This window comes from Lingula anatina, chromosome 8, assembly GCF_051362555.1.
Source record: "Lingula anatina isolate TDL-2025a chromosome 8, LinAna3.0, whole genome shotgun sequence".
In the NCBI taxonomy this organism is placed as follows: domain Eukaryota; kingdom Metazoa; phylum Brachiopoda; class Lingulata; order Lingulida; family Lingulidae; genus Lingula; species Lingula anatina.
The window spans coordinates 1,543,040-1,569,773 of NC_141774.1; the positions used below are offsets into that span (position 1 = coordinate 1,543,040).

Sequence of the window (26,734 nt, forward strand, 5' to 3'; positions counted from 1 at the left end):
CGCCGGCAAGGAACAGAATATAAACGAAGGTGGATTTCTGCCTAAGACTCGGACGTCGGAGAACCACCAGGAAAGTGAGGAAGTTACCAACCAGGCCGATGGCTGTCAGGGCGTGCACAGTGTTACACCAACATGTCCCATAGTATGACCAGCACCGTTGCTCGGAGGACAGCATGGTATCGTTCAAGTCGTCCAAATCGTACCTGCTCATATTTCCTTGGGAGGCGTTGCTGTTATTAAAAAGTCCAACATCTTTCCGAGAATCAACCTCCTGCATTGTACAGTATATCACTAGTCCTCAATCTAGGTGTTATGTATCTTAAATTGCCTGTAATTTAATTCTCTTTCCCTTGACAGTCATTTATAGTCTTAATAGCTGTTCCTAAAAACATGACGAATTAAACTGTGCACTCTATTTTATCATTCCTCAGTGTAGGTGTAATGCATCTTGTATTGAATGAAATAGATAGTTCTTATTGGTCGACATCAGTGGGTCGAGAAATGTTGAAAAACGTTAAGACACTTTCCGCCAATTAGCCTCATTTCACGTACTGCCTCATTTACTTACTTCATTCCATCATATCCACTCAGTGAGAGGCTGTGTTACTAATATAACGATACATGGTGTTTTAACTTAAAAGTCTGACGTGATTGCTAAATATCCTCTACCAGGGCCACAGATTGATTTTTTCACTAGATATTCACAAATGTGTCTCTGACTTATTCGTGGCAAATTTTTTTCACTGTCGCGTTGGAGAAAAGTGCAAATTATTAAAGCAATAATAACTCTTCGTTTCGGCCAAAAAATGAATTTTCCTGGAGTAAACAACAATTTTCCCATACTTACCAATGGTTAATGAATCCATTTTTACATTCAAAGTTAGCCCCTGGTTTTTTTCTAAAAAGTTTGGTTTTTTGTTAAAATCTCTTAAGAGATTTTAACAGAGTATAGACATCAATGAAGGTCACGTGGTCTAAAGACAAGTTCAAATATCAGAATAAAAGCTATAACTGCTGTTTTTGTGGTAAAACAGAATATATTATATTTCTATGAGTTATTCACAAGGTTTTTATTGTGAAATATAGGTCTCATACGAAGAGTTATTATCCCTTTAATCTACAGCCCTGGTAGAGGGAAATTTCTATACTGGATATAGTGACGCCGCGAAGGAAGAAACGCGCTTAATGATCACTTCTGTAGCTGCGACCACTTTTTGAAATACAAATTTTCAATATCATACAAATGCCTCTCAAATTCTGGTTGCAATTTAATATTAATTCAGTTTTTTGTTTTACTTTTGAAAAGCTGAGTGATCGAAGGAACGTTGAGTAAAAGAAGTTCATGGTCCGATGAAAACGCTTTCGATATCGGGGCGACTGGGCCGTTTTTGTTTTGAGAACTATGACATTGCTTCTAAAATTGTATAGGAAATTTCTGGATTATTTTCCATTAAAATGCACTTTCATGTATTAAATTAAAATATATTAGAGGCATTCCCATTTCCACCAAGTTAATGGAATTAGGATTTTTAAAAGTTACACATTACTAATTTAAACTTTAAACTTTCTCCACTGATCACCTTCTTCACTGAACAAAAAGTATAAAACGAATTTCATGAAGGTGCAAATGTGGCCAAAGTCCAATGCCCCAAGCACTCCAAAGTACAAATGCAACAATAATGAATTTCTATGTCAAAATCCAATAAAGATATTTTTTCAATGTTTGAGAGTTTAAGGCATGGCATACACTCGTTAAGATTTTATTATTACAAGGAATACATAAAAGTTAGAATGGTTTGTTTTTCACACAGAGAGAAGTCTTATTGCACAAAACTGACAGAAACAACTATTGCGACGTTGGTAAGGATTATTAAATTAAAAAAAACTACTTGATTTCCGATGCACATAATTTACACAGAGCGACAAATAACGTAACGACTGTTCTACCTGAATTGATATGAACAAATACATGAAACCCCTCCGATTGTTCGGCTGATGGAATGCAGCACAATCTTTGTAACACCCAGAGCACAACTACCACAATCAGCAAAGGTTTGTGCACCGTTTAGTGCAGTAACTTGTTCCGGAACACGAATATATCAGCATGCAACTTACACGTGTGAAACAGAAAATGGATGATAGGGCTCGTTGATTATCTTTTTTTTTTTTTTTTTTTGTCATTTCAGGAGATATTTTAAGAAGAAATAACACAGGAATTGTTGTATCCTTACTTCTATTCTATTCTAAGAATCCAGTATTTTAATTTCAAGTGGCTTTGAAGACCAGTCCCGCGTCAATTAGTTTCAGACTTATGGAACGAAGACGGTCCATTTTTGTATATCAGTGCCCCTGTGCCTCATCTTCGGGCAAAGTTCCTTTCAGACCAGGTAAAATTACTACCCACTTCCAAACAATTGTTTATTTGCAAAACAAATCCTCTGTGGAATTCAATTTTACTCAACTGCATAAAAAAATCACAAAGATATATATTCATTTTATAAATAATTTATTTATAGCTCTATTCCAGCATTCATGAACAATGTACTTGACAGATGTTTCAGACAACCCTATTGGCCCAAATGACTTGAATGATATAACGGGCAATGTCATTGGCCAAAAGAAGTCAATGGAATTGTACGTGTTTACGAGGTGTTTTAGATAATGAAAATATCAGATATGTGGAACAAATCACACCCTTTTCTGTCAGAAGTAACAAGATTTTTTGTCCTCAGATTACAGAGAGAGATCTGATAAGACAGTCGAGGGTTCCCGGGTTGACTCTCATCACATCTAAGTTCACACTCTCACCACTTTAACAACTTGCTCAATTCAACATTCTACAGAAATACTGACTGTAAAAAATATCTATCAGACAATAAAGAAACAGACTTCTTACTTCTATTAAAACCGTTATAAATCTGTCTGGTTTGTTGGCCTAAATTTGTCTACTAGATGCCCGTGTGTGGGTGTGTCCTGCACCGCTGTGTGCAATGAAAAACAAATTTTGGTTCTCTGTCCAAGAATTAGTCAAGTTGTCAAACATTTTAAATCATGAAAACAGGTAACAAAATTTCATCGCTAATATTAAAACTTTCCAACTTTGAAAAAAAATAAAAAATAAAATAACTAAATAAACAAATAAATAAAAATAAATATAATAATAATTTAAAGCAATAGTAACAGTAAGGTAAATGGTTCAAGTTCTGGTCATGGAAACAAAACAACAAGAAATATGCAGATGCCTGAAATCCCTCCAATTGTAAAAAGAAACAAATGTCTGATTGTAAAACCGTGTGTATCTATTGATATCTAGTTAAAATTCACCTTGGAGAACCCTCATAATTAATATTAGATACACAAAAATAACTTAAACAACTAACAATCAACATAGTAATGTCTTTAACAGTTCTTCTAAGGGATGCAGGCATACCGCGAACTGCTCTCCCTTTGGTAATATATAGACCACCACTTTAAGACCATAATAAATTTAGGGAATTTACTGCCACTGAATTGACAATAACCTTCCATGCTACATAAAAAATTTGTTGGAATATCTTACCAGTAAAATATATATCCCACCTTCCCTCTTATTGTTTTAATCACCTTACATTGGTAAACTAATAAATCAGTCTCATATACTGCTTCATCAAGTAGTTGACAGTAAGATGTCGTGAAGGTCAAATAAACCAGACATTGCTACTTTGTTCCACTGCTTTATAACATGTAAATAATGTCTTATCTGTGCTAGCTGAACACCAGTAACCAGGAAGTACACCAGTAACCAGGAAGTACACCTGTAAGGAGTTCGTTAGTTGGAGAAACAACCAGGACAGACAAAGCTATAGAGATCTTTTTCTGAGTTTTTCTTTGACCATGTGGTCATTTTTTTTTCGTAATTTAAAAGAATGTTAGTCAGTCAAAAAAAGGAGTCTATGTCTCCACTTGCTGCCTGTGTCACTTCAAAGGTGGAAGAGTGACAGTTGGGCCATCCTTGACTGTAGGTGGCGCTGGCCATCTTCTCAACACTAGATGGCATTATTCATCAAGAGGCTCTGGTCCATAACTGGGGCCCTGCCCTTAAAGCAAACTTATCCTGCAACAGAAATCAGTTGTTCATTTCTATGAGCACCTGGCAATACGAGTCCCCTGCCTCGCACCTCAGACATTTTATCTACTGTCTCCTCCCCTTCTCTTTTTAAAATTATTTTTCATTTTTTAAAGTTTTTTTGGAGCCTACAGGGCTGGTGCAAAGTCATCATCCACATCATCCTCATCGCTTTCGACATAAACATCAGGAACTTCCTGGTCCAAGTTTTTACGTTCCGACCTCTGCAAAACTGTAAACGTACTTCCTGTTCTGAACCACGGGTGTCTTAGCACCTCGTCGGCCGTCAGTCGCTCCGAAGGGTCCTGTCTCAACAGCGACCTTATCAGGCAGCGTGCCTTGGAGGATACTGTTTCAGGTACGTTATACTGTCCTCGTAAAATTTTGCGAAACAGAGCGCTGGGCTCCGTGTCGTGGAATGGGTAGCGTCCAAACAGCATGGTATACAAGATAACGCCTAGCGACCACATATCGGCGGCTTTCCCTGAGTATGGCGTGTTGGCACACAGTATTTCTGGACTGACGTAGGCCGGGCAACCATGTTTATCTCGCATGGAGTCATCATTTTCATCCTCCAGGACAAAAGAGTCTTCCAGGCCCTCCAGCTTCAATTTTTTCCTGAAAAATTGACAAATGAAGTTATTATATTGGGTTCCATCAAAAGAAGGAAACAGTTGAAAACTACTCCAATCCAATTCCAATACGCATTGCCTTTAAAATTAGAAGTAAAATTGACAGCTCTGTTAAAACCTGGAATATCATGACAATTATGATGGTAATGTGTTGCTTGATTTATTGATCTCTGTTGGTGAGAAGGTTTATTCAAAATGCAAGCTGAAGTTTATGTATAATTGTGCTTGTTCACTTTTCTCTGTGGGTTCGATCCCCATCCCTCAGAAAATATCAACTTCAAAGCGCGCAGCATGACAACTCACTCCCAGCCAACGCACACCATGATTCAAACCTTCCTAGAAACTTCCAGGAATCCCACTCACAGAATCAAAACGGCAAAACGTGCCAGCATAAACAGCTTTGATCCATTAAAGAGAGGCGCGGTCTAACCCGCCAATTGAGTAAACTCTAAATAAAGAACTTCCACGGTTATTTTTATCCAGATTGAAAACTCAGTGAGACGTGACCCCTGTTCACACCTTCTGGCAGACTTTGGTTCTAATGGATCAAGCTCTTCTTACAAATAGACTTTAACATGTTTTATCTAAATATAGGCATTTAGGATGGTTTTACAGGCATTTAGGTACAATTTACAACAAAGTTCAGGAGAAGACAGGAAGAGGGCCGTCTTCATTGCAGCAGAGGTCAAAATACATCATAGTCTTCAGTTTATATGACAATAACAAGTTTCACCTCCTTCAGAAGAGAGCAGCCAGATTTTATTCCAATCTCTATCTTTATAGCATAGGAATTTCTTACTATCTACAGGATTTCATTTTAGCACCTTCAGTAGTTAATGTACACATTAAACAAGTTATACAATCATATACCACACACACACACAGGGGTTCAGTAAAATAACCGCATTTTACAAACTTGAAGAGAGTCTCTAATATTTCTGACATACGAGAGAGAGAGAGAGAGATCACTCTTTTCAAGACACACCCAATGAATCATGTTAAAACTAACATGACTGAAGGAGGATGTCCAGCAGCCATATCTGACAGCAGTCATCATCTGACCTATATTTTCACCGCACTCTCAGCAGCCTCATTTTGACTACTCTACACCTAGCCTGACTACGCACTTATGAATATTTTAGATCCTTACGCAACCAGCTGAAATTTCCCCAATCATCACTGTGACCTAATTCCTGACCCTAGGTTTGACCCCAGAACCAGCTGATAACTGTGTTAACAGCCCATACCAGCCCAACCCTCACTACTACTGCAGAACTCCTTCAGTACCCACACATCATGTACCCCTTAACAGTTTATTTTCCTTCCAACATTCAAAATTAAACACCCATTTCATCTACTAGAAATTAACACCACGAGATAAAAATAGAATTCTGAGAAAAATCTCTTTCTTAATCGCCTGCCAGTGTGTCACAGGGCCCACTTCTTCCTGTACAATACATGAAAACCATACATCTCGTATCTGATTAAGTGCACTCCCAGCATTAAAATAGAACAATGATATCATGTCACATAGGTGTTACCTGGTTGAATCTCCTGTTCTAGAACATAGGTAAAACAGGTGAAAGCTATTAAGCCCTAAGAATGAAGTAATTTTTCTTCAGTCGACAGCTCGATACAATACTGAAATAATTTTACCTTCAATATTTTGATGACTAACAGAACATCTTCATCGAGGAATGAGGCTATCCAGGTGAATAGCCTGGTCTTTAGACATTTCTAGAACACAGGTAAAACAGGTGTAAACTATTTAGCCCAGTCTATAGACGGTAACACTTTCACTGAAAGTTTCATGGACCATTAGCTGGTTTAACGCCATTCCCCGTCAAATGAGTTTTTTTTTAATTCAATAAATTGAGTCAAGTATGCATTCTAAAACTATGTATAATAACAAATAAGTCAAAAGCATATTTGTACCAGAAATGAACATAACACGCCATCCTATTCAGCTGTATTCTCCCACTCGTTCTTTAAACATTTATTGACAATAGCACTTATATTTGTACTTTTGCATCTCTGCAAAGCCTCTCCTATTTTCACCTGCTTGCTAGTAACAGTCTGTTTCACAGCACATAAAATCAGCACATCAAACTAAGCACCTGCATGTTTATGCACGCGCACACACACACACACACAAAGCTCAAACGCACCCCTCCCCCCCCCAACACACATACATACATACATGCACAGCTAGTCCCATTCATAGAAATACATAAAAAATTTCACTATGAAATCTCCAGGGAGTTCGCTAGTCTCCAACATAAGCTGCATTATCATGCAATTTCCGCTGGCCTGACGTCAGTCCATTGATCCACCATCAGCCAAGGCCAGTTATCGCATGCTGCTGCTTTTGAACTGCGAAGATTCAGGGAATATTGTTGTAAACAGGAAACGGGAGCACAAGCTGGTGAGAGAGAGAGAACAATAAAACCACCAATAACAACAACAAGGACGTCAAAATAGAAACCAATGAGAGACAATGAGCTGAAAGAGTGGCTGACAATCAATTTAACTGCAACGCATCACTATAACTTTGCTGATCCAATATATTATACCTCAATTTATAAGCAACTTCATTACTGAAGTCCTGCAAGGATCTGCTGACGTCAGCCAGCTATGGAGAGCAGGACTACCGCAGGTTTCCTTTGTCTGCTCACAGCCGCAGCTGACCACAGCACTGACCACAGCTGACCGCAAGAAACAGCTCAGGTTTCATCAAGATCGCTTTGCCAATACACTGTGATTTTATTACCAGAACCCACTTCCAACTTTTACAATGTGAAGTGTATCAAAATATGCACAATACACATAAAATACTACTGGATCCATAAAATAATTGAGGTCTCTGTCATAACGTTTTACACAAAATTCATGAAAATCATGGCTGTCAATGGTCTTTCAAATATTGAGAGAGAGAGAGAGAGAGAGAGAGAGAGAGAGAGAGAGAGAGAAATGAACGCACTCTAATAAAGGCTCATCTTTCACAGGTCTCTCTTCTCATTAGCATCAGTTGAGTAAATCCCTCATTTCCTGTCATAGTAAGGCTTCCAGTAATAAGACTGATATTTATAGCTTTCATCTCATTTCTACAGCAGCGTGGTTGCGGAAATTGGGAATAACATCACTTCATTCAATGGGACATTGGCATTGGGTGATGTGTAGGAAATAAAATTAAAGCAAACACTACCAGTGTTACATACACTTTCATCCTTCACTGTTTTCATGCTCAGTTTCTGTGCAGTTTTACTGATACGTACATTGAGTTAATCTCTTTACTTTTAGAATCATGAATCCCTTATCAAACTTGGCATTTCAACATCCTGAATACCAAATATTAGCACTCTTCGATATTATGTCACCATTTTTTGGCACCATTGCACAACTCTTGCAACAGGCAAACAGACAACGGTGAAATAACAGGGCAAGGATTTCGCAATTAGCAAGGTCCGATATGGTTTCCTTGTCACCAATGGCCCCTAGGACAGAGGACGGACTATTTCACAACACCAGTGTCATGTCACATACGTACACACGAGGCCATGCAGATTACGTACATTTCGCAATCGACATCTAGAGAATGGTCAATATTGGCCTGGTGTTCAGGGTCAGTGATAACAGCCATGCTGGGTACACATGCTGGCTATTTCTAGACTATTCCAATGGCAGGCAGAAATCAGGGATTTCTGATGACATCATTGGTATCCTTTTTTCCAGTCCAATATTCAACTCAAATTCAATACAATATCTATAATGGAAAAAAAAAAAAATGCACTAATGCATTTTTAAAATTATTATTCACAGTGCACTCTATTGTGGTTAAATTCAGTGAATTACATAGCATGCTGGATATTTAAATAAAGCTATTGTTTAGCCAAGATATGCCGGTTATTACAATAATGGACCCAGGTAGGAAGTCACGACTGTCACCTACCCACCAGTTGTGACACTTCAGATATGGTGACACTGACATCAGAGGAGACCGGTGAACTAATTATGACACTTAGGCACTATTCAGAACAGTGGACTAACTAGTCCCCCTGTCAAATGTGGCCACCCACTAAAAAGCTTGCCATCTAATCCACTAATAGTCATTGAATAGATTCCCTGTGGGTCTGCCATATTTGACCCGCTGACTAGTTAGTCCACTTTTCTGAATGCCCCCTTACACAAGGGGGCACTGAAATCAAGGGCGACTGGTGAACCTGAACACTTTAACTAGCCCTATGGTCTTAAGTTCCATTTCCATTCAGTTCTCATCTTCCTGTTTAAACATTCTTTGAAATCATCGCATTCAAGTGAACTTAATTTGTGGTTGATTTATTTTTTTGTCCAGGCGACCTCAGATGTCCCTGGATTTTGGAACTTAGTCAGCTAAACTGACCTTAGCTGATCCCATTTCACAGTAAACTAGAAATACTGTAACAGAGGAGAATTCAACTAAAACGAAAAATAGCCATTCCTCCTCCCCTGACTTTTGACAATTATGGGTACATTGCAACTAAACACTTTTTAGAAGCCAAGAGAGGTCACTTCATGTGAAATAGCTTATTCCCCTTCACATTTGATAAAATTGACTGGGTGTTTTTTTTTTTTTTATGTTCAAAATGAGATATATATCAAGCTTTTTCTCCAACTCTTTAATAAGGAAACAACCATGAAATGCTTGAGCTCAATCTCAGTCAGTGATCTAGTGCAGGAAATCAAATACCTCAGAAGTGCAAGGAATTCCAAGTTTGTCGTTATAAACTTCTCTCTCCTTTACATGTTTACAGCAAGTGCAGAGATTTCTTATCCCTCTGACGTCAACCAAGCCAGCTCTAATCACAATTTGTAGCAGGATGGGGGACAGAAATCCACACAAATCATATCTAATTGGGAAGTCCTTTCCATCGTCAGTAAATCAATTATGAAAATGCCATTAAAATTCTTCTAAGTTCCTATGCAGTAAATAGCTTTGCCTAAGCTTAGAACTGCGTGACATGGACCTCTTCTTTCTCTCATTTATACATTTCTTTCTTTAACATATTTCTAAAATTCAAAAAAGTCTTAACACACATGCCAGTTAGCAGAGAACAGACTTAATTGACTATCGGGGACTGTCACATATAGGTAAAACATGGCTAGACGTGTGTGTGTGTGCGTATGTGTGTGGGTGCATATATGGAGAGTGAACAAGAATCAAACGCAGGTTGAAAGAACCCCCTTTTTCTGCTGGGAAAAAGTTCCCTCCAGATAAAATTTTATTTAAGTACTAGTACACAGAGGTTTCATGGTAAAAGGTCCACTTTTTCAGAAAAAAAAAAAAAAAAAAAATCCCCCTTTTGAAATTGCTGGCTACAGGCCTGAACAAAGATTCTGTTGTTTCCATAAAACAACAGGTAAATAGCTCTCCCCACTGCCACCTGATGTGAGATATGTTGGTCAACTTGAGGTGACCCGGACACGCTGTGAATTAAGTGGTCAGCAGGTGACAAGATAAGGTGACCAGTGGCTCCCTTGTCCACCACCCGAACCCATCTGTGACCATTAACAGCTTTCACTGGACATAAATAAATCCCTCTCTGGCACGGCTACTGACACTATCTCACTCGTATTCCATCTTTCTCTCTCTTAACAGCTTTTATAAATCCAATATATTTGAAAAGTAGAATTATTTGCTATGTTTAATAATTATGTATTTATGTTGGGCGTTAACGGGAGTCACCCTAAAAATTGTATGAAAAGGAGTAAAAGAGCGGAATGTAACAGACTGTGAAATGCGTACCGACATACCATGGGCCCATTCACTGGACATTAAAAGACACTGCCCCCCCCCCCCCCCCAACACACACAGTAACTCTTTTTTAACACTTATACATTATTCTATTTTAGTACATTTTAATAGTTTTATTCAACAATGGGGCTAATACAGGGCAAAAGACTCCAGATTTTATACATTTGTACTTTATTGGTTTGATAAAATTATTATCTTAATCCATCTCTGGCATGGCTACTGATACTCTCTCTCTCTCTCTCTTTCACCTTTAATCCTTCAGGGCAAGGACCTATTTGCACCTTTTCTTTGCCAAACAAATGCAACTTCTTGCAACCAAAAAATCCCAGTCAAACACAACGCTGTGACGGAGAAATCAAAAAGCAAACAAGCGTCTATTCAAATCACTGAGGCTGGGTGGTTTCTGTTTTATAAATAGTCCTGTATGTTGCTTAGCTAAGTAGTTATAAAAGATCCTTATCCCTACAATAAGACTTCCAACACCAGACGGGAGACGCCATGTGTACACAAGGCGATGAGTCATACGTCATTTACCTGGCGCTGTGCTGGGAATTCACCCTTTTGAAAAGTGGAACAGGGCACCCCTGAGCTGACTCAGTTAACACGCGGGGACGCGATCAGCTTTCACGTGATGTGGTCGCGACAGATCACCTCTCATGTGATTCAGTTGCGACAGATTAATCTTTCATTTTTGGGGGGTGACAGCAATTCAAACTATACCAGATTGTAAGTCCTGCAGTGGACTTGGTGACATGTGACAAGGCCTTCGGGACTTTTGATGACCTCATCTCACATTGGGCATAACTTGATATTTTCCCCATATTTTATCTAACACCATATCTTAAATGCACTTAGTTTTGTAATCTTTCCCAAGGACAAGCACGTCCTAGGTATCAATATGACATTACTGCCCTTTACAGGCATGTATCACTGAGGGAAACCAACATATTTAGATCAATGAGAACTTGATACAAAACCTGATACAAAATTGATAAACAAATGGACAAAAAAAAAAAAAAAAAAAAAAAAAAAAAAGGATTCCGCGTTCAAATTCCACAGATTCACGACCCAGTGATTAGCCAAACCAATTCCCTGTCACCACCTCTACACCCAAGGAATGGTCCACAAAGACTAACAAGGTGCTAACGACAAGAAACATTTTCATCAAAGCCTTCATTTCTTCACAGAAACAGATGTCTATATCTGCTGAAGATCCTCTTTTCATCTTTTCTCTAGTTTATCCTCTCTCTCTTTCCATCTACTCTTTGTCTGTCTCCTAAAAACAATGGTAAAAGCGACACCATCACTTCCTCACCATTATAGAAACCGTCTTTCAATAGAAAGCACCTGTCTACTAGGACGGCCTCACACAGACAATGGGTCAAGCTGCCCCCCTAAATAGACATGAATGGACATCACACCTATCCAGTGAGTGGCCAGTACAAAGGGATGAAGACGGCCACCTTGTGCACCTCCTGGCTCCTACTTGGTGCTCAGGTAAGCAGGGATTTCTGAGACAGCCCAGACAAAGAGAGGAGGCCGTCCAGATACCTTGCTGCATCCTGTATCATACCCCCACTTCATGAATACCCCCACATCCCCCGTGATGACATCTGTACCCCCTATTAACACCCCCGTGATTACCCCCCACCACCCCCACCCTCTAGTCCCACCTGACCAGGTGAACAAACAAAACAAAGAGATGAAGCCATCTTGACACCTTGCACACTGATGTTTTCTCTATGTGGTCATCTGCTTTGTTAATTTTAATATTCTCAGTGACCATCTGTCCAGGGTTCTTTTGTCCTGCAACCTTTGTGTCTCTGCGAGGATTGCCAGAACCTTGTGGTGACACCCACGGTGCAACAGATGATACTTTATCGTCCTTTGTCTCCAAGTCATTACACAGATTTTTAGTAAGGTGACTCAAAGACACTTTCAAGTTGTTTTAGCTTTATGCAATCAAATCGTGTTAATGCACCCCCATCAAAATAAAAATTTATTGCTCAATTATTTTTTAAAAATTTATATTATAAAGAAGAAATCATTTCTCGCCTTTATAAATCAAAGCATTTCCTAACATAATATTAATGATCAGAGATATAATATTTTATTGAGGAAGAGGATACAGAAAGCATCAAAGCGTAGATAATCAAAAGCTGCACAATACAAGGAGCAATGTATATCTGTAGAGCTGCTATCACTGGAGCTATCACATCGTAGAGGAAACTGTGAACGTGTCCTGCCTCGGGACACATGACTGAACCCCTGACCTCTCCCAAAACACAGGTCAACTTCCTCTTCTCGTTAACACAGGTATACAATCAGGGGCTGTCATCTGAGCTGACCCCCCCATGACCCCTAACTGACCCCCCTCTCCCCCGACCCCCCAAGAAATCCCCTGGTAGACATATCATAATGACAGAAAATTATTTTCAAGGAGACACGGTTCAGTTGGTTGCTCACTGTGGCAGTTTCCTCAGGATTAAAATGCCTGTATATCTGCTACATATCATATCTCTACTAAGATCAAACACTGTATGTCATAATTCCTAAAGAGATGTAACAAAAATAGAGACTGAAGAAAATTTACTTTATTCTACAGAGACGTAGCTGTCACTCATTATTCAGCACACCTGCTCATTACAAGATATATCTGACAGACCTGATCACAGCCGAGCTTCCTTCTTTCTCCATATCAATCAGTCTCCACATTCAACACCCTCTGTTACCTTTTATTGAGGAAGAGCACACTGAGGCGTCAAATGTTTCCTGATTATCAGGAGACAAGAGGCGCAATCAGGGACACACTTCCTTCAAATGGCGTCATATCAGGTGTTACGATCATGATTAGCTTCCTGTGCTTCCTTCAAAGAAATGAGATGACATCTCTGTCACCAGACGGGACAGACCATGCTCACGTTGAGGACACTCGTCTCAGTGAGGACCATCAATACACTTTTCAACCTTGATGCTTTCGAGTTAAAAAGCCCTGGCTTAATGTGCGGCTTGGGGTGGGTTTAACCAAATAATCGTGATAATGATAATAATAAAAAGAAACTATAACAATAATGTTTGAAAGTGTCTAACAGCATGAAGAATCAGCAACTAAAAAGAGGAATGAGATGGGGGGGGGGGGGGGTATTGCTCTCATAATGCTTGATACCATTAACAGTGGGTGAATAACTACCTAAATCATGCACGTTAAGTAACAATAACAACGCAAAAGTGGCTAATTCATTAACTATACACCTGTTACTTCCTTTTCCATTGTTTTTTTAGTTTTAATTCCCACCATGTTGAGGCAGAAACAAAACAACAAGGTCATGTTGGTACGAAGCCTGCGGTTACATCAGCCAGTGGAGAGGTGGTAAACAGGATTTCGTCAGCTATTTCTGGCATTCCTCAAAGATTTACCTGTGCTGCAGGTTTTTTATCACATAGTGTTGCATCAGCTTGGGAGATAAGGGAGGAATTTTCCATTCAATATTTAACTTTTTTCTGTCTGAATTATTATGTTAATAAATGAATCAGATATTGTTTAATTTCTCTCTTGCTAATAAAAAATAAACATCCTCAGTACTTCATTTCTCCTCAATTATATTATCTTTCTTTTTCCCCCCCTTCCCTATTGATTCAGGTACTATTAAAGGTTTCTTGTCGAGGCAAGCAAGCTATTTTCTCCGCTGTCTACCCGTGTGAAACCTATTGCATCAGCCTCTGTCAAGAGATGCCTTTGTTCAGGTCGTGATGGCTCTCACGAATTGGATCACATTCCTCTTCACTGACCTCATTCTGGGATGACTCGCCTCGGCGCACTCACAGACTAGGTCATGCGCTATGCGAAAAATTAAAACAGCTAAACCATGACTGATTTATAACCATGGAATAGTGCTGCGCAAAACAGGTCAAATCATTTCAAAGGTGCGGCAGTCTTTTGTTACTAAACCAGAGAAACTTCAGTGCAACTATTGACCAATTCTTCAGGGTTGTGGGTAAACAAGAGAGTTATTTAATCCTGAGCTACTGCGTCACAAAAAAGCCCAAGACGCATGTGTCACCCATCAAAAGTACACTTAGTTGAACAACAATGCCCCCTTTAAACAGGTCATGCTAGCCTTATGAAAGGCCTGCACAGGCTTATTACAGGTGTTTTCCCAACATAGCAACAGGCGGCATTACAGCTGGGTGGAGTGACCTAAATAAAAGGGCGGGGTGCCAAATTTGACCTAGTTTTCTACCAAAGCAGTCTTCAACAGCCTGTCTCCATTTCAGGACATTTGGAACAAACCATACTTTTTCTTTTCAACGAGCTTGGAGGGTATCCAACTTGGTTGCACATATTAAGTGGACATTTTCTGTGTGCACTCTTAACATAGTCCAAATTCTGGAACTTATAAGGCAAGACTTTTAGATCCAATATATTTCCTCTTAAAAACCAGTCAGCAGACTGGATCAAACCAGTTACTGAATTATCGGGAAAACATTCATTATCCAGTCCGTTGCCTGTAAATGGGGCGTCCAGCACTTACTGAACTAGAGGATCAGAGAGGCGATACCGCCTCCGAATATTGTACCACCAGCTGGAGCAAGCGCATTCGTATAGACCCCCACATACACAAAATAAGGGACACAGCCACCAGTTTTGTGCTTGACAAGCTGTAAAAATGCAATCAACAAGAATTTTTAAACTATTGCAAAAAATATATATGGTACAATCAAACTTAAGTTCTTCGTAAGGTAGGTCAAGGGTCAGTTTCAAGGTCACAGTAAATTGCCAGTATATGACTTCCTATTCAAGTTCAATAGTAACTACAGACCTATCTCAGCCAGTTTTGGAGATAAAAGGAAAGCAAAATTTGCAAAATTCAGTTTATGGTGTAAAGTAGGTCAAAGGTCAATTTTAAGGTCACATTTAGATTGCCAGTATATGACTTCCTTTTCAAGTTCAATAGTAACTACGGACCTATCTCAGCCAGTTTTGGAGATAAAAGGAAAGCAAAATTTGCAAAATTCAGTTTATGGTGTAAAGTACGTCAAAGGTCAATTTTAAGGTCACATTTAGATTGCCAGTATATGACTTCCTTTTCAAGTTCAATAGTAACTATGGACCTATCTCAGCCAGTTTTGGAGATAAAAGGAAAGCAAAATTTGCAAAGTTCAGTTCATGGTGAAAAGTAGGTCAAAGGTCAATTTCAAGGTCACATTTAGATTGCCAGTATATGACTTCCTATTCAAGTTCAATAGTAACTATGGACCTATCTCTGCCAGTTTTGGAGATAAAAGGGATGAAAAATTTGCAAAGTTCAGTTTATGGTGAAAAGTAGGTCAAAGGTCAATTTTGAGGTCACATTTAGATTGCCAGTATATGACTTCCTATACAAGTTCAATAGTAACTACGGACCTATCTCAGCCAGTTTTGGAGATAAAAGGAAAGCAAAATTTGCAAAATTCTGTTCATGGTGTAAAGTAGGTCAAAGGTCAATTTTGAGGTCACATTTAGATTGCCAGTATATGACTTCCTATTCAAGTTCAATAGTAACTACGGACCTATCTCAGCCAGTTTTGGAGATAAAAGGAAAGCAAAATTTGCAAAATTCAGTTCATGGTGTAAAGTAGGTCAAAGGTCAATTTTAAGATCACATTTAGATTGCCAGTATATGACTTCCTATTCAAGTTCAATAGTAACTATGGACCTATCTCTGCCAGTTTTGGTGATAAAAGGGAAGCAAGTTTTGCAAAGTTCAGTTTATGGTGAAAAGTAGGTCAAAGGTCAATTTTAAGGTCACATTTAGATTGCCAGTATATGACTTCCTATTCAAGTTCAATAGTAACTATGGACCTATCTCTGCCAGTTTTGGAGATAAAAGGGAAGAAAAATTTGCAAAGTTCAGTTCATGGTGAAAAGTAGGTCAAAGGTCACTTTCAAGGTCATAGTAAGATTGCCAGTATATGACTTCCTATTCAACTTCAATAGTAACTATGGACCTATCTCTGCCAGTTTTGGAGATAAAAGGGAAGAAAAATTTGCAAAGTTCAGTTCATGGTGAAAAGTAGGTCAAAGGTCACTTTCAAGGTCATAGTAAGATTGCCAGTATATGACTTCCTATTCAACTTCAATAGTAACTATGGTCCTATCTCTGCCAGTTTTGGAGATATAAGGGACTAAATGTTATAATTTTGGAGTTACCATAATGTGCCTTAAATTTCGTACAGAAAAAATTAATTAAAATAAAGAAAATGTCATTTTGGTCAAAATTCTTGAAATAGGAGGTGCTCTGAAGTTTCAGAAGTTCAAATTTGATGAAATAAAGTCATTTTTGAACACAAGTTGTCTGCTTTGCCAAGCCTTATGTTTTATTTTTCCAGAGTTCAAAATTTATTATCCATTACCGTACTGCACATTTTGCTTTTACCACCAATATGTACTTTTTGATACAGCGTAACTCGAAAACCGTATGGAATACAAAAAAACTGAGACCACCTCCAGTGTTGGGCTTTACATGCTCTACAAAATGCAAAAAAGAATGGGTCTCTAGCATTAACGGTTCCCGAATTAGAGACAGTTTTCAGTTTCGGTATCTTATGGCCGCTACTCCCGTGAAAATGCACCGATTGACCCCAAATTCATGGAGATGAAAGATGACCTGAAGGGTAACACCTTCCAATAATATTATTGGTTAAGTCTGTGTGGTGTCTGAATAACAGGGCAAAAAAAATTTTTTTCGTAAAAAATTTCATTTTTTTGAAAATTTTGGCCCATTTGACCTTGGAGTAAAGGTCAAAGGTCAAATCCAAGGGTATATTTGAAATCTACACATATGACTTTTGGAAAGCCGTCTATAGAAATTTTTCCCATAACTCCTTCCGTAGGGTAGATAATTAGCATTTAATTTTGCCATTTTTAGACAAGGGTGCATTGCAATGAGTGCCACACCCAGACCCCAATACCGACAAAGCCCAAATTTTACGTGGAACGAGTTGAGATTATAGGTGACCTAAATCCATGAGATGGGTACGGGGGCCCTTACCGTCTAGGAGGAGAAGCGGTAACGGTAGCCGTCCGGCGGAGCCGGCGGAGCCGGCGGAGCCAACGGAGCCGGCGGAGCCGGCGGAGCCGGCGGAACGATCCGGACGGGACCGAAACCATGTGTACCGCCAGCGCTAACGCTGGTGGTACAATAAGTAATTCCAACTTGTCTTAAGGTGTGTGTGTGTGTGTGTGTGTGTGTGGGGGGGGGTGGGGGGGGGGGGGGGGTAAAGTAGGCCATAAATTATCTGACCTTTGATGGGGGCTGACTGCAGTTAACACCAGTATCTGCTGGTCATTTGGAGGTCAAGATGAGACCAAATTATGTGACATTATCCTAACCAACTATTATTTATTTAATGAGAGAGAGAGAGAGAGAGAGAGAGAGAGAGAGAGAGAGAGAAAGAAAATTATCCCATTTAATTTAATCTCTTATCTTTTTTTTTTTTTTGCACCATTTTTTTATTCTTTATTTCTACAAAATTTCAGTTGCAATTCTTCATTTAAATTCATTATCATATTCCTAAAAATGCGTTCTCCACAAAGTATCTATGTGTAAGATCTCTATCAGCAGTGAGGATCTCTGCACCACCCATATCGCACTCGGCCACATCAACCTACGCCACGCCACGCCCTAAACCTCCACACAAACCTCATATGTCGACATCAAATGATCAGAGAATATATTACAGTAACGTAAGCTATGACGGAGGACACGCCATCATTCATTTTATCATAAATACGTCATGAGGGTGATTTGTATTGCTGGTCAGCACTATCAACATAATGGATCCGAGGTTTTTACGCCACGGTGCACTCTGATGGCCTCAGTGCACACGACACACAACACAACGGCAGACGCTTCTCCATTTATCTTTCATCACAACAGCATCCCTTTCATTTTTAATCCATTTGCAACAAAGTATCTAAATGAGCATATGTCGAAGAAGCAAATACTGAAGTTGTTCACATATATAATCCCACACTTGTTCTTTTCTGTCCCATTTCACAGAAGATATAAGAACACAAACATGTAATCTTCATTCCACATGCAATGAGTAATTTATTTTCATTTGTTTACTGTGTGTTGACCATGATAACCAAGATGACCATGATAGCTATGTTGGTGCCAGTATAAGCCAGCCACAGCGAACAGCGCCTTGTAATATCTGGTAAAACAGCAAGCCTGGCAATAAAACAGCAGTTCTGGAGATAAAATCTGCAAAGCTTTCCGATACATGAAAGCCTTCTGCACGCAGGCACACCAGGCAGTCCACCATCACTGATGGAGAAAAACATTAATAGAAACACTTATAAATATTTGACTGACAAGAGGCCTTCACCTCTTGCAAGCTCATATCTTCCTGGAGTTGCTTACATTGGGACATTGCCAGTATGCCTACATGGAGGCCCGGCCATTAACATAGCAGTGATAGGTGTATATTAGCTTGACTCATACACCAAAAATTTCTCAGGTGCAAAGAAAAGAAGAAAATTTCAATACGACTACAAATATCTTTATATTTTCTGATCCCCAAAAGGAGTGTACTGTTTTTTTTAAAGATTTTTATGCATCAAAATCGCTCCAACTGGATTCTAAACTCTGTAGAAGAACTATACAAGTACAGTCTTGATTGTATGTCAAAACGTATCCTGATTAAAATCACATTTTCCTGCTGCTGATTTTAGTACTATTGGAAAACTTCATTTACACCTACCCTTCCCTTACTTCCAGGTGAGGTGAAAAAAATCTCACAATTATCACCATCTCTGATTACCTTAATTCACAGAAAACTAACACCTTGCTATAATAACCACTTCTTTACTGAGAAATGCATATTTTGTGATCACCAGCCCAGTTTCAAGAAATCAAGCCATAAAACTGTCAACCACAACAATAAGGAGGGGATGGGGGGCGGGGGGGGGGGGGGGGGACTCCGTTCAAAATAAGGTTAAAATGAGGTTGCAAAGAAACAATGTTGTACTAAAGGCAGGGCATATTTTTGTATGGACACACATAAAAAGAAAGCAGTGTTCGGCAGCTTTCAAAGGAGTCCAGGTCCACGCGCACTAATCTCAGTACTTCCAAACTTGCACACAGCGGAGCACTTTTCCTTTATCTCCACCAGATATGCCGATGTCAAATAAGACTCTTCCAAAATCTATTTATTTCCTTTCTGGCTGTTAAAAACAGGTGTGTTTACAGCACCGGATGAACATATTATTTCACCAGTATATTTTTGTTCAAGAAAAGTGATTTACATGACTAGAACTTAAAGTGATCGAAATATTTAGCAATATTTCCAGTGAAATGCCCTTTAAGACAAGAGAATTTGTTTTCACTTTTTTGTGGTTTATTGATTTTCTTTCCCACAGGATATCTATTTTAAGACTTGCTTGTATTCTCTTTCTCAATTGCTTTATTGTGTATCACGTTTAAAGAACATCTATATCAGGGATTCTCAGAAAAATTTCAAAACTTTTTTCTGTGTGTTTGTGTGTGTAATTAAATGAGATTAAGACACATGTATAAATTGGAAAATGCTCTGAATCACCCAAGGGTCTGCAAGTTTCACCAGGAAAAAAACTGGAACTTTTTCAAGCCTGAAACATGCAGGCATGCAAATAAACATCTTTCCAAACTAAGAAATTAATTGCTCCGCTGCATCTGACCTACTAATTAAAACATCAGAAACACAGAGACAACGAAACAGTTAATGACGACCAACGGCCTGGGAGAGAATTAATCTCTCGCGGAATCCCAGGACACCAGCTCACTTCGACAGTAACAGAAATCGATCCAGCCAGGAAGAGATGGCAACAGTAAATCAGTTGGCCGTATCAACATTGTGGTATCATCTATTTATCTGCCTCCATGGAGCAGCTGATGCTAGTGCCATATATGTTATTTCATGGAAATGACTGGACGTTTTCCAAGGGTTGTGTTCAAGCATTTTATGCTGCACAGTAGATGATTATTTTTTGCCAACTGATAAATCAAGGGGGGGGGGAAACACAGACAATGACCATTGACAGTTCTCAGAATCACTTCTTATGTAAATTTATTTTCAGTCCTGAAAATGTGTCAATGCGTCCATAAAAAGATATGACGAATGGATCCCAAAATATTGTACTAGCAAGATGGGGAAAAATGTCGGTGTAGTCTGCCTAACATCCACAGGATGTGTTTGCACTTCATAATTCCATAATCAAAACTGACAAATGGCTAATTATCCACAAGAGTTAAGTCTTAGGTTTTGTTACTAAGCAACTCATGTCCCCGGCTTCCTCGCCTCTACTTCCAGGAAAATTGATTTCTGTGAAACTCATTCCTCCGTCAGGACACATAATCCTCACAAGAACAAGCTCTTTAAAATATCTTTCCACATTCATGAAAAATCTAACGTTGAGAAATTTCAATTACATGTGATGAGGCCTTCCAATACATTTTTCATTTAAACAAATTCAAACGCAAAAAATGGTCAGTCATTAATTTTGTTTACCAACCTTTCACACGGACACACAAGGTGCAGCCACAGAAAGAATGCGGGTCAGTCCACTGCTACAAGCCAAGATCTACGCCTTGATACAAAGTAGGTCACATAATTACGACTAATAGGACATTGCTTAAACAACACCAGGGGCACTTCAGGGGGGTTTCAACATTAATATCTGAGCTTTAATAATACAGGAAGCCATAGGGAAAACAATTGAGAAAACATAATTACATTTCATTTTTCTTTTTCCATAACTACACAGAGCACAGCAATGTACACCTGATTTTTCCATATAAATTCTTTCACTTTCACGTGAAGAAGCTGCAAACGATCACAAAACAAATCAGGAAACAAGAGAGTTATCCACGTCCTCCCACTCAAAAACCCAAGACCCGTGCTATGTCATTAACCTAGACATGAAAACCTCACTGTCTCCCTATCTGGGCCCAGTAATTATATAGGCGGAGGTAATGACATAGGACGAGTAGGAGACAGGGGGAAGCTCACAAAGGGACACGCTGTCCTCTCTCTCTGCTCCCTAGTTGGTACCAGGAACTATCCTAATATATACAACTCTGTCAGTGTGTCACTTGTTATACTGGGGTGGTTACCCCGACTGATTCTCTCCTTGGTAATGGACCCTCATTAACAGCACACACACAGAAGTGTTGTGACATGTTATTAATTTAAATACAAAGCATGCTCAGTGTCACTAGTGTGTCTGATTTTATTGCTGCCTTGGCACATATGCAACAAAACGTGGACTTGAACCTCATTGAAAAGAACAGTATAACTTCACTACCAAAACCTGATAACATGTAGGTTGTGCAACGGTTAAAAATTTGAACCAGGAAGAAAAAAATGTATATATTTGAATTTGTGACTCCACCTGAACCGCAAGAAAGTTTAGCCTTACTTCCTGGTTCGCTGGTCTACCTGTACTATATTTCAGGAAGGTAATCACCCAAGGCAACCGGAGAAAGTGAAAATATGAGAGTAATTTCAATCTACATGTGGAGTCAAGAACCTGAGACTGGTCCACAGGGCAGCTACACTCCTTCACTCTGTGCACTTTCATTTAAACACAGATCCATGGCATAACTGAAGCCAGACTTTCTTACTTCCTTCACTAACTCCATGATTCATACCGTCACAAAAGAGTGCACATGGAATAAAATTAGTAAATTATCTAAGAAAGCTGTACTTGACCACAGCAACTTACTAGTGTAAAACTTCATGCTAATTCCCATCCTCCAGATTTCTTTCAAATAAAACTTTTTAACAAATCTGAAAGCTGTACATATTATAACTGACATAAGGGCGCCCCTGGCCCTATCTCCAATGTTTGCTAAATGAAATACATATTAGACCCCCAGGTATTTGATTGGCTGAGTTGCATGTGTTGTGCAAGGAAAAACAAACAAACAAACAAAGAAACAAACAAACCAACAAATTGGCCTAAGTGCACTACCACCCACCTCAATTCATCTTGAAACACAAACTTCCTCAGCTTCAGGTCGCGCAGGACGATCCCGTTTTCGTGGCACCTCTGCACAGCACACACGATTTGAGCAAACAGCTTCTTGGCCTCTCGTTCTTTGAGTTTACGTTCATTACGCACGTGTGTGTGCAGGTCACCAAAGTTTTTCTCAAAGAATGCGTAGGCTTTGGTCTCGCCGAGGATGATTTCAGTGATGTGGTTGATGCAGTCGGCATCGTAGTCCACGCTCCAGTAGGCTCGCAGCTGCTGGCGATACGCATGGATATCATATACCTAGGGACAGGGAGGAAAAAGAAACAAAATGAAGCTCCACTTTGAACTTTAAATCACTCTGAGTAAAATCAAATGTGCTGTGTGAAGGACATCACAGCATGTTTTATCACTTCTTTGTTTAAAGACAGACACAATTGATGAAATACTGCACCTGCTATCAATACAAACTGTGTGCACAAAAAATAATAGAACTGACATTTATGTAATATCTGAAGCACGCGGCTACACCATGCCTTGACGTAACGCCCCCCCTTCCCCTCAGGGCCTACAATAACAGCGGATATGGCAGTTAAGAAAAACAATGATAAACGGAAATGTCAAAGCTCTTCTCCACTAATACAGGCACGAGAGGAAGTGCGGGCAGAAGCCACAACCACCGCCAGCTGACACATGGCCTTATTTATTGATATATTTCATTCCTAATAACAACATTATTTGTTTTTATTGAAGCCCTATCCCTTTTTCACGCCAATGCAGGTGCAGAAATAAAAACACTAAATATACAAGCTGAGAGATGACTAGAAAAAATGCACATGTTGATAACTGAGGTCATTTTTACATAAAATGCTTCAAATAATTCACTTGGGTGTGACATTACACATCAGCCAAAGGAGATCTGATAAGGTTGACGTATCGCATAATGGTACTACATCATTCATGTAACACAGCACTAAAACAGCGTCTACAGGAATTTCTATTCAGCAGCTATAACATGGGGTTGCATTATAGCCAACTCATGTGCCAAAAACGTTTGACTATTCTTTTTTTTTTTCAAAGTCTGAAAACAATTCATGTTTGATAATTATTTGGGTTTATTCACCAGAGATCACCAATTTGAGAAAAAAATAAACTAAGCCCCCATCCCCTAGCAATAGTCAATGCAGAAAAAAATTGTCAAAGTCTCAAAACAATCCATTTTTGATAATTCTTGAAACCATGCCCCCCCCCCATCCTTCACTTCCCCATCACAGTCACAAGCCTGAGTCAGACTACATGCGAGCATCAGCGCACGTAGTCACTCCATTCACCTCTGATGACTCCACATCTTCCTTTGTCTAAACTACAGCCTGGTCTGAACAAACACTGACCAAACCCTTGAAACAAAACACTGACCGCTACATGAAACCCAGCATCATCCTTGACCAATGTCCTTTGTCTTAATACAATCCGATTACCATCCTAAATATTAGCAAAGGCTGTGTTATAATGGTCTAATTAGAGATTTGGTACGGTACTTAGAATAGCAATGACACAAGTTTTCTCTCCCATGTGGGCTGGGAAAAGGTTGCACCTGCCTCACGTCTCATTTAACAGGCATGAAGCATACCAGTTAATGATTAATTATTGCTCTGGAATTATTTCACACATAGAAATTTATATTTGTGGTTGTTTCGAATGACTTTACCATCCTTTCAAATACTTTTCATATCTTTACTTTCACAAGCAATTTTTTTACAGGTGGTCAAATTTTTCCTTGGCTTTTTTATGCAATATTTAATTATAGCATCAACTTAGGTCTTGTATTGAACGCAAATTACCCTTTCGAGAATTAAGTCAACACAGATAAACCAATCATGCCACTCGTAAAAGGGACAAGTTTTTGCATGTCACTGAACACATCTGCTGATGCTATGTCGGAAAATTCTAGATCTTTCACGCATATGTGAAATACATAGCACCAGGATTGCATAAGCAAGCACATATGTATGCTCAGCTGAGCTGGGTCAGCTATACCATGACTGGACAAAAATGCTTGGTCCCTCCATGGCTTCACGGGCAAAAACTGACCCAACATGGACTGTTATTTCACAAGATCAGGCATTAATTTCATAACCCAAGTTGTGTAATTTTTGCTAAATATTGGAATTTGCCACGTGGTAAAAACCCATGCATAACATTCTTCATAATCAATAAGTATAGTGTATTGATTTTGAGAACATATTTCGAAACAAGGAAATAATTCATGACATAAGGAATTTCTGTAAATCGGTCACCCACTTTCTTTATCAAAAATATCATTGCCACACAATATTTCATTTCTATCCATTTTCTTACTCCCTTAATAATATACAGATCTCCAGCAATAAATGCTTGACATATGAAATAAGGAAATGAGATTTATACAATTCCCAATACTTACTTTACAAATAAATTTCTCATGTGTGTGGATATTGACTGCCTGGTACACGTCTTCTCCGTCTAGAGGCTCAGTGAGGATATACTGGCCCAGCCTGGCCACCTCGTGCTGGGTAGCACAGGGGAACACGGGCGGGCTGTTCGGCTGAAGATCTGGGGTAAGATTCCCCAAGTGGGGTGGAGTTTGTAAGTCCACATTCTTTCGAGCATTTGGAATTATGATCGGCCTTGGCCTTGTGCGTCGCACGCTCATGTGGGAATTTATTTTGTTTATCTCCCCAAATTTCTTCGCTTACTCCCGAGGATTATGTTTAAAACTGAGCAAGCTGGTTGTCTCTCTTTTTCACCGCGATCCCTTAAAGTCCGATGTGATGAGTTGAAGTAAAGATAGACGATGAGACACTCCTATTAACACAATGACTATTGTCTCTTGCGTTCTTTGTGTCCACCACGTGCGAACCTAAACAACCGCTCAGTCGCTGTTCATAAAGTGGAATAAATAACAGAGCTCCCTGATCATGTACTTAAATGACTTATTAATCCAGCATTCTAAACAGGGACGTTCGCGAATACTTTGATGGTAATAAAAACTGCGTTTCCGAATAAGAGTTGGAAAGCAACAGTACGTGAGACGGTGATCGGCGTTCGGTATAAACGTAGTCCTACGATCCGGTCCGGTCTTGATCCGTAGGAAGGTCAGCGTTACACATGTGGTGGTAAAATGGAATATTGCTGACTTTAATGAAATAGAGTCACCCCTTTACTTTGTATTGCATCCGTCTGATGAAACAAGTACGGATTAGTCACCCTTTCTGACACACTGTGCTGGCGGTCACGTTCCTTCAGCTCTGGTTTTCTGGCTTCGTTTGTAGGCAAAGACTCCGACTTCGGGTGCTCAGAAACGTCGATGGCGATCTGCAAGATGTAACTTAGTGGGAAGGGACTGTACTGTCTCCCCTCCCGGTTTAAAATTCGTATGACGCCACGAACGACGACGTTGCCATTGTGAATAAAGGCAACGTGTGATTCACCTTTACTGACCCAACCCGGAACTACGTCATCAGATCAATGCGCTGGAGGGAAATTGCGTGCGCAAAAATAAATTTAATATCTTAGCAAAATTCATATTTTAGGTAGTTTTTCAACACGTATTTAAAACCCTTGTAATCATAATAATGGTTAAGGGTATAATTGTATTTGTTTTTACGGCAATCAATGAATTTTATTGCACTATTTTTTCGAGACAACGGGAGTGAACTAGTAAGTAAACAACATACGTGACGCAAGAGAAATAGTCCACGTGTAGTAACTGCCTTATATGGAGTAACAAAAATAGAACACTTTTAAAGTTGTCAACAAAATCTGTTTTGCGTCACAAATATTTCTGAAGTCCTGCAAATATTTTTCAGACAAGGAATGTGGTGATGTTATATCACACCGCATACCCTGCGTCCATTTTTCTAATGTGCACGATTCAGTATTGCTTTGTTTTGAGAACAAAGCAAGCGTGGATTTTCCCAATCAATGAAAAAATGACGCAACTTGATTTTCCAACGATCGTTTTCTGGGGATTTTCTCTCTCACACAGAGTCTAGACCTTATGACAACGACGAAAAGTTTTCGAAATTTTTTCTAAAAATAGAGAATTTTTTAACTTGCTTTTTATCTTTGGCATACTTGCAGATGTACAGTTTGAAATCGTTTTTATTTGGCCTTTAGGTCTATATCAGTACTGTTATTGCAAAACATTAAATCAAAAGTGCGAATTA

The 26,734-nt window shown here is 39.2% G+C and overlaps 1 protein-coding gene across 1 annotated transcript; it reads right to left on the reverse strand.

The window, feature by feature from the left end:
* Nucleotides 1-2,489: 2,489 nt before the first annotated feature.
* On the reverse strand, nucleotides 2,490-26,016 carry LOC106173350 (tribbles homolog 2-like). Its single transcript, XM_013554461.2, has 3 exons — nucleotides 24,970-26,016; nucleotides 22,534-22,829; nucleotides 2,490-4,723 (listed from the first exon to the last, which is right to left on the reverse strand). The coding sequence occupies exons 1-3, from the start codon at nucleotides 25,216-25,218 to the stop codon at nucleotides 4,234-4,236; spliced, it is 1,035 nt and encodes a 344-aa protein (XP_013409915.2). The 5' UTR covers nucleotides 25,219-26,016; the 3' UTR covers nucleotides 2,490-4,233.
* Nucleotides 26,017-26,734: the final 718 nt, after the last annotated feature.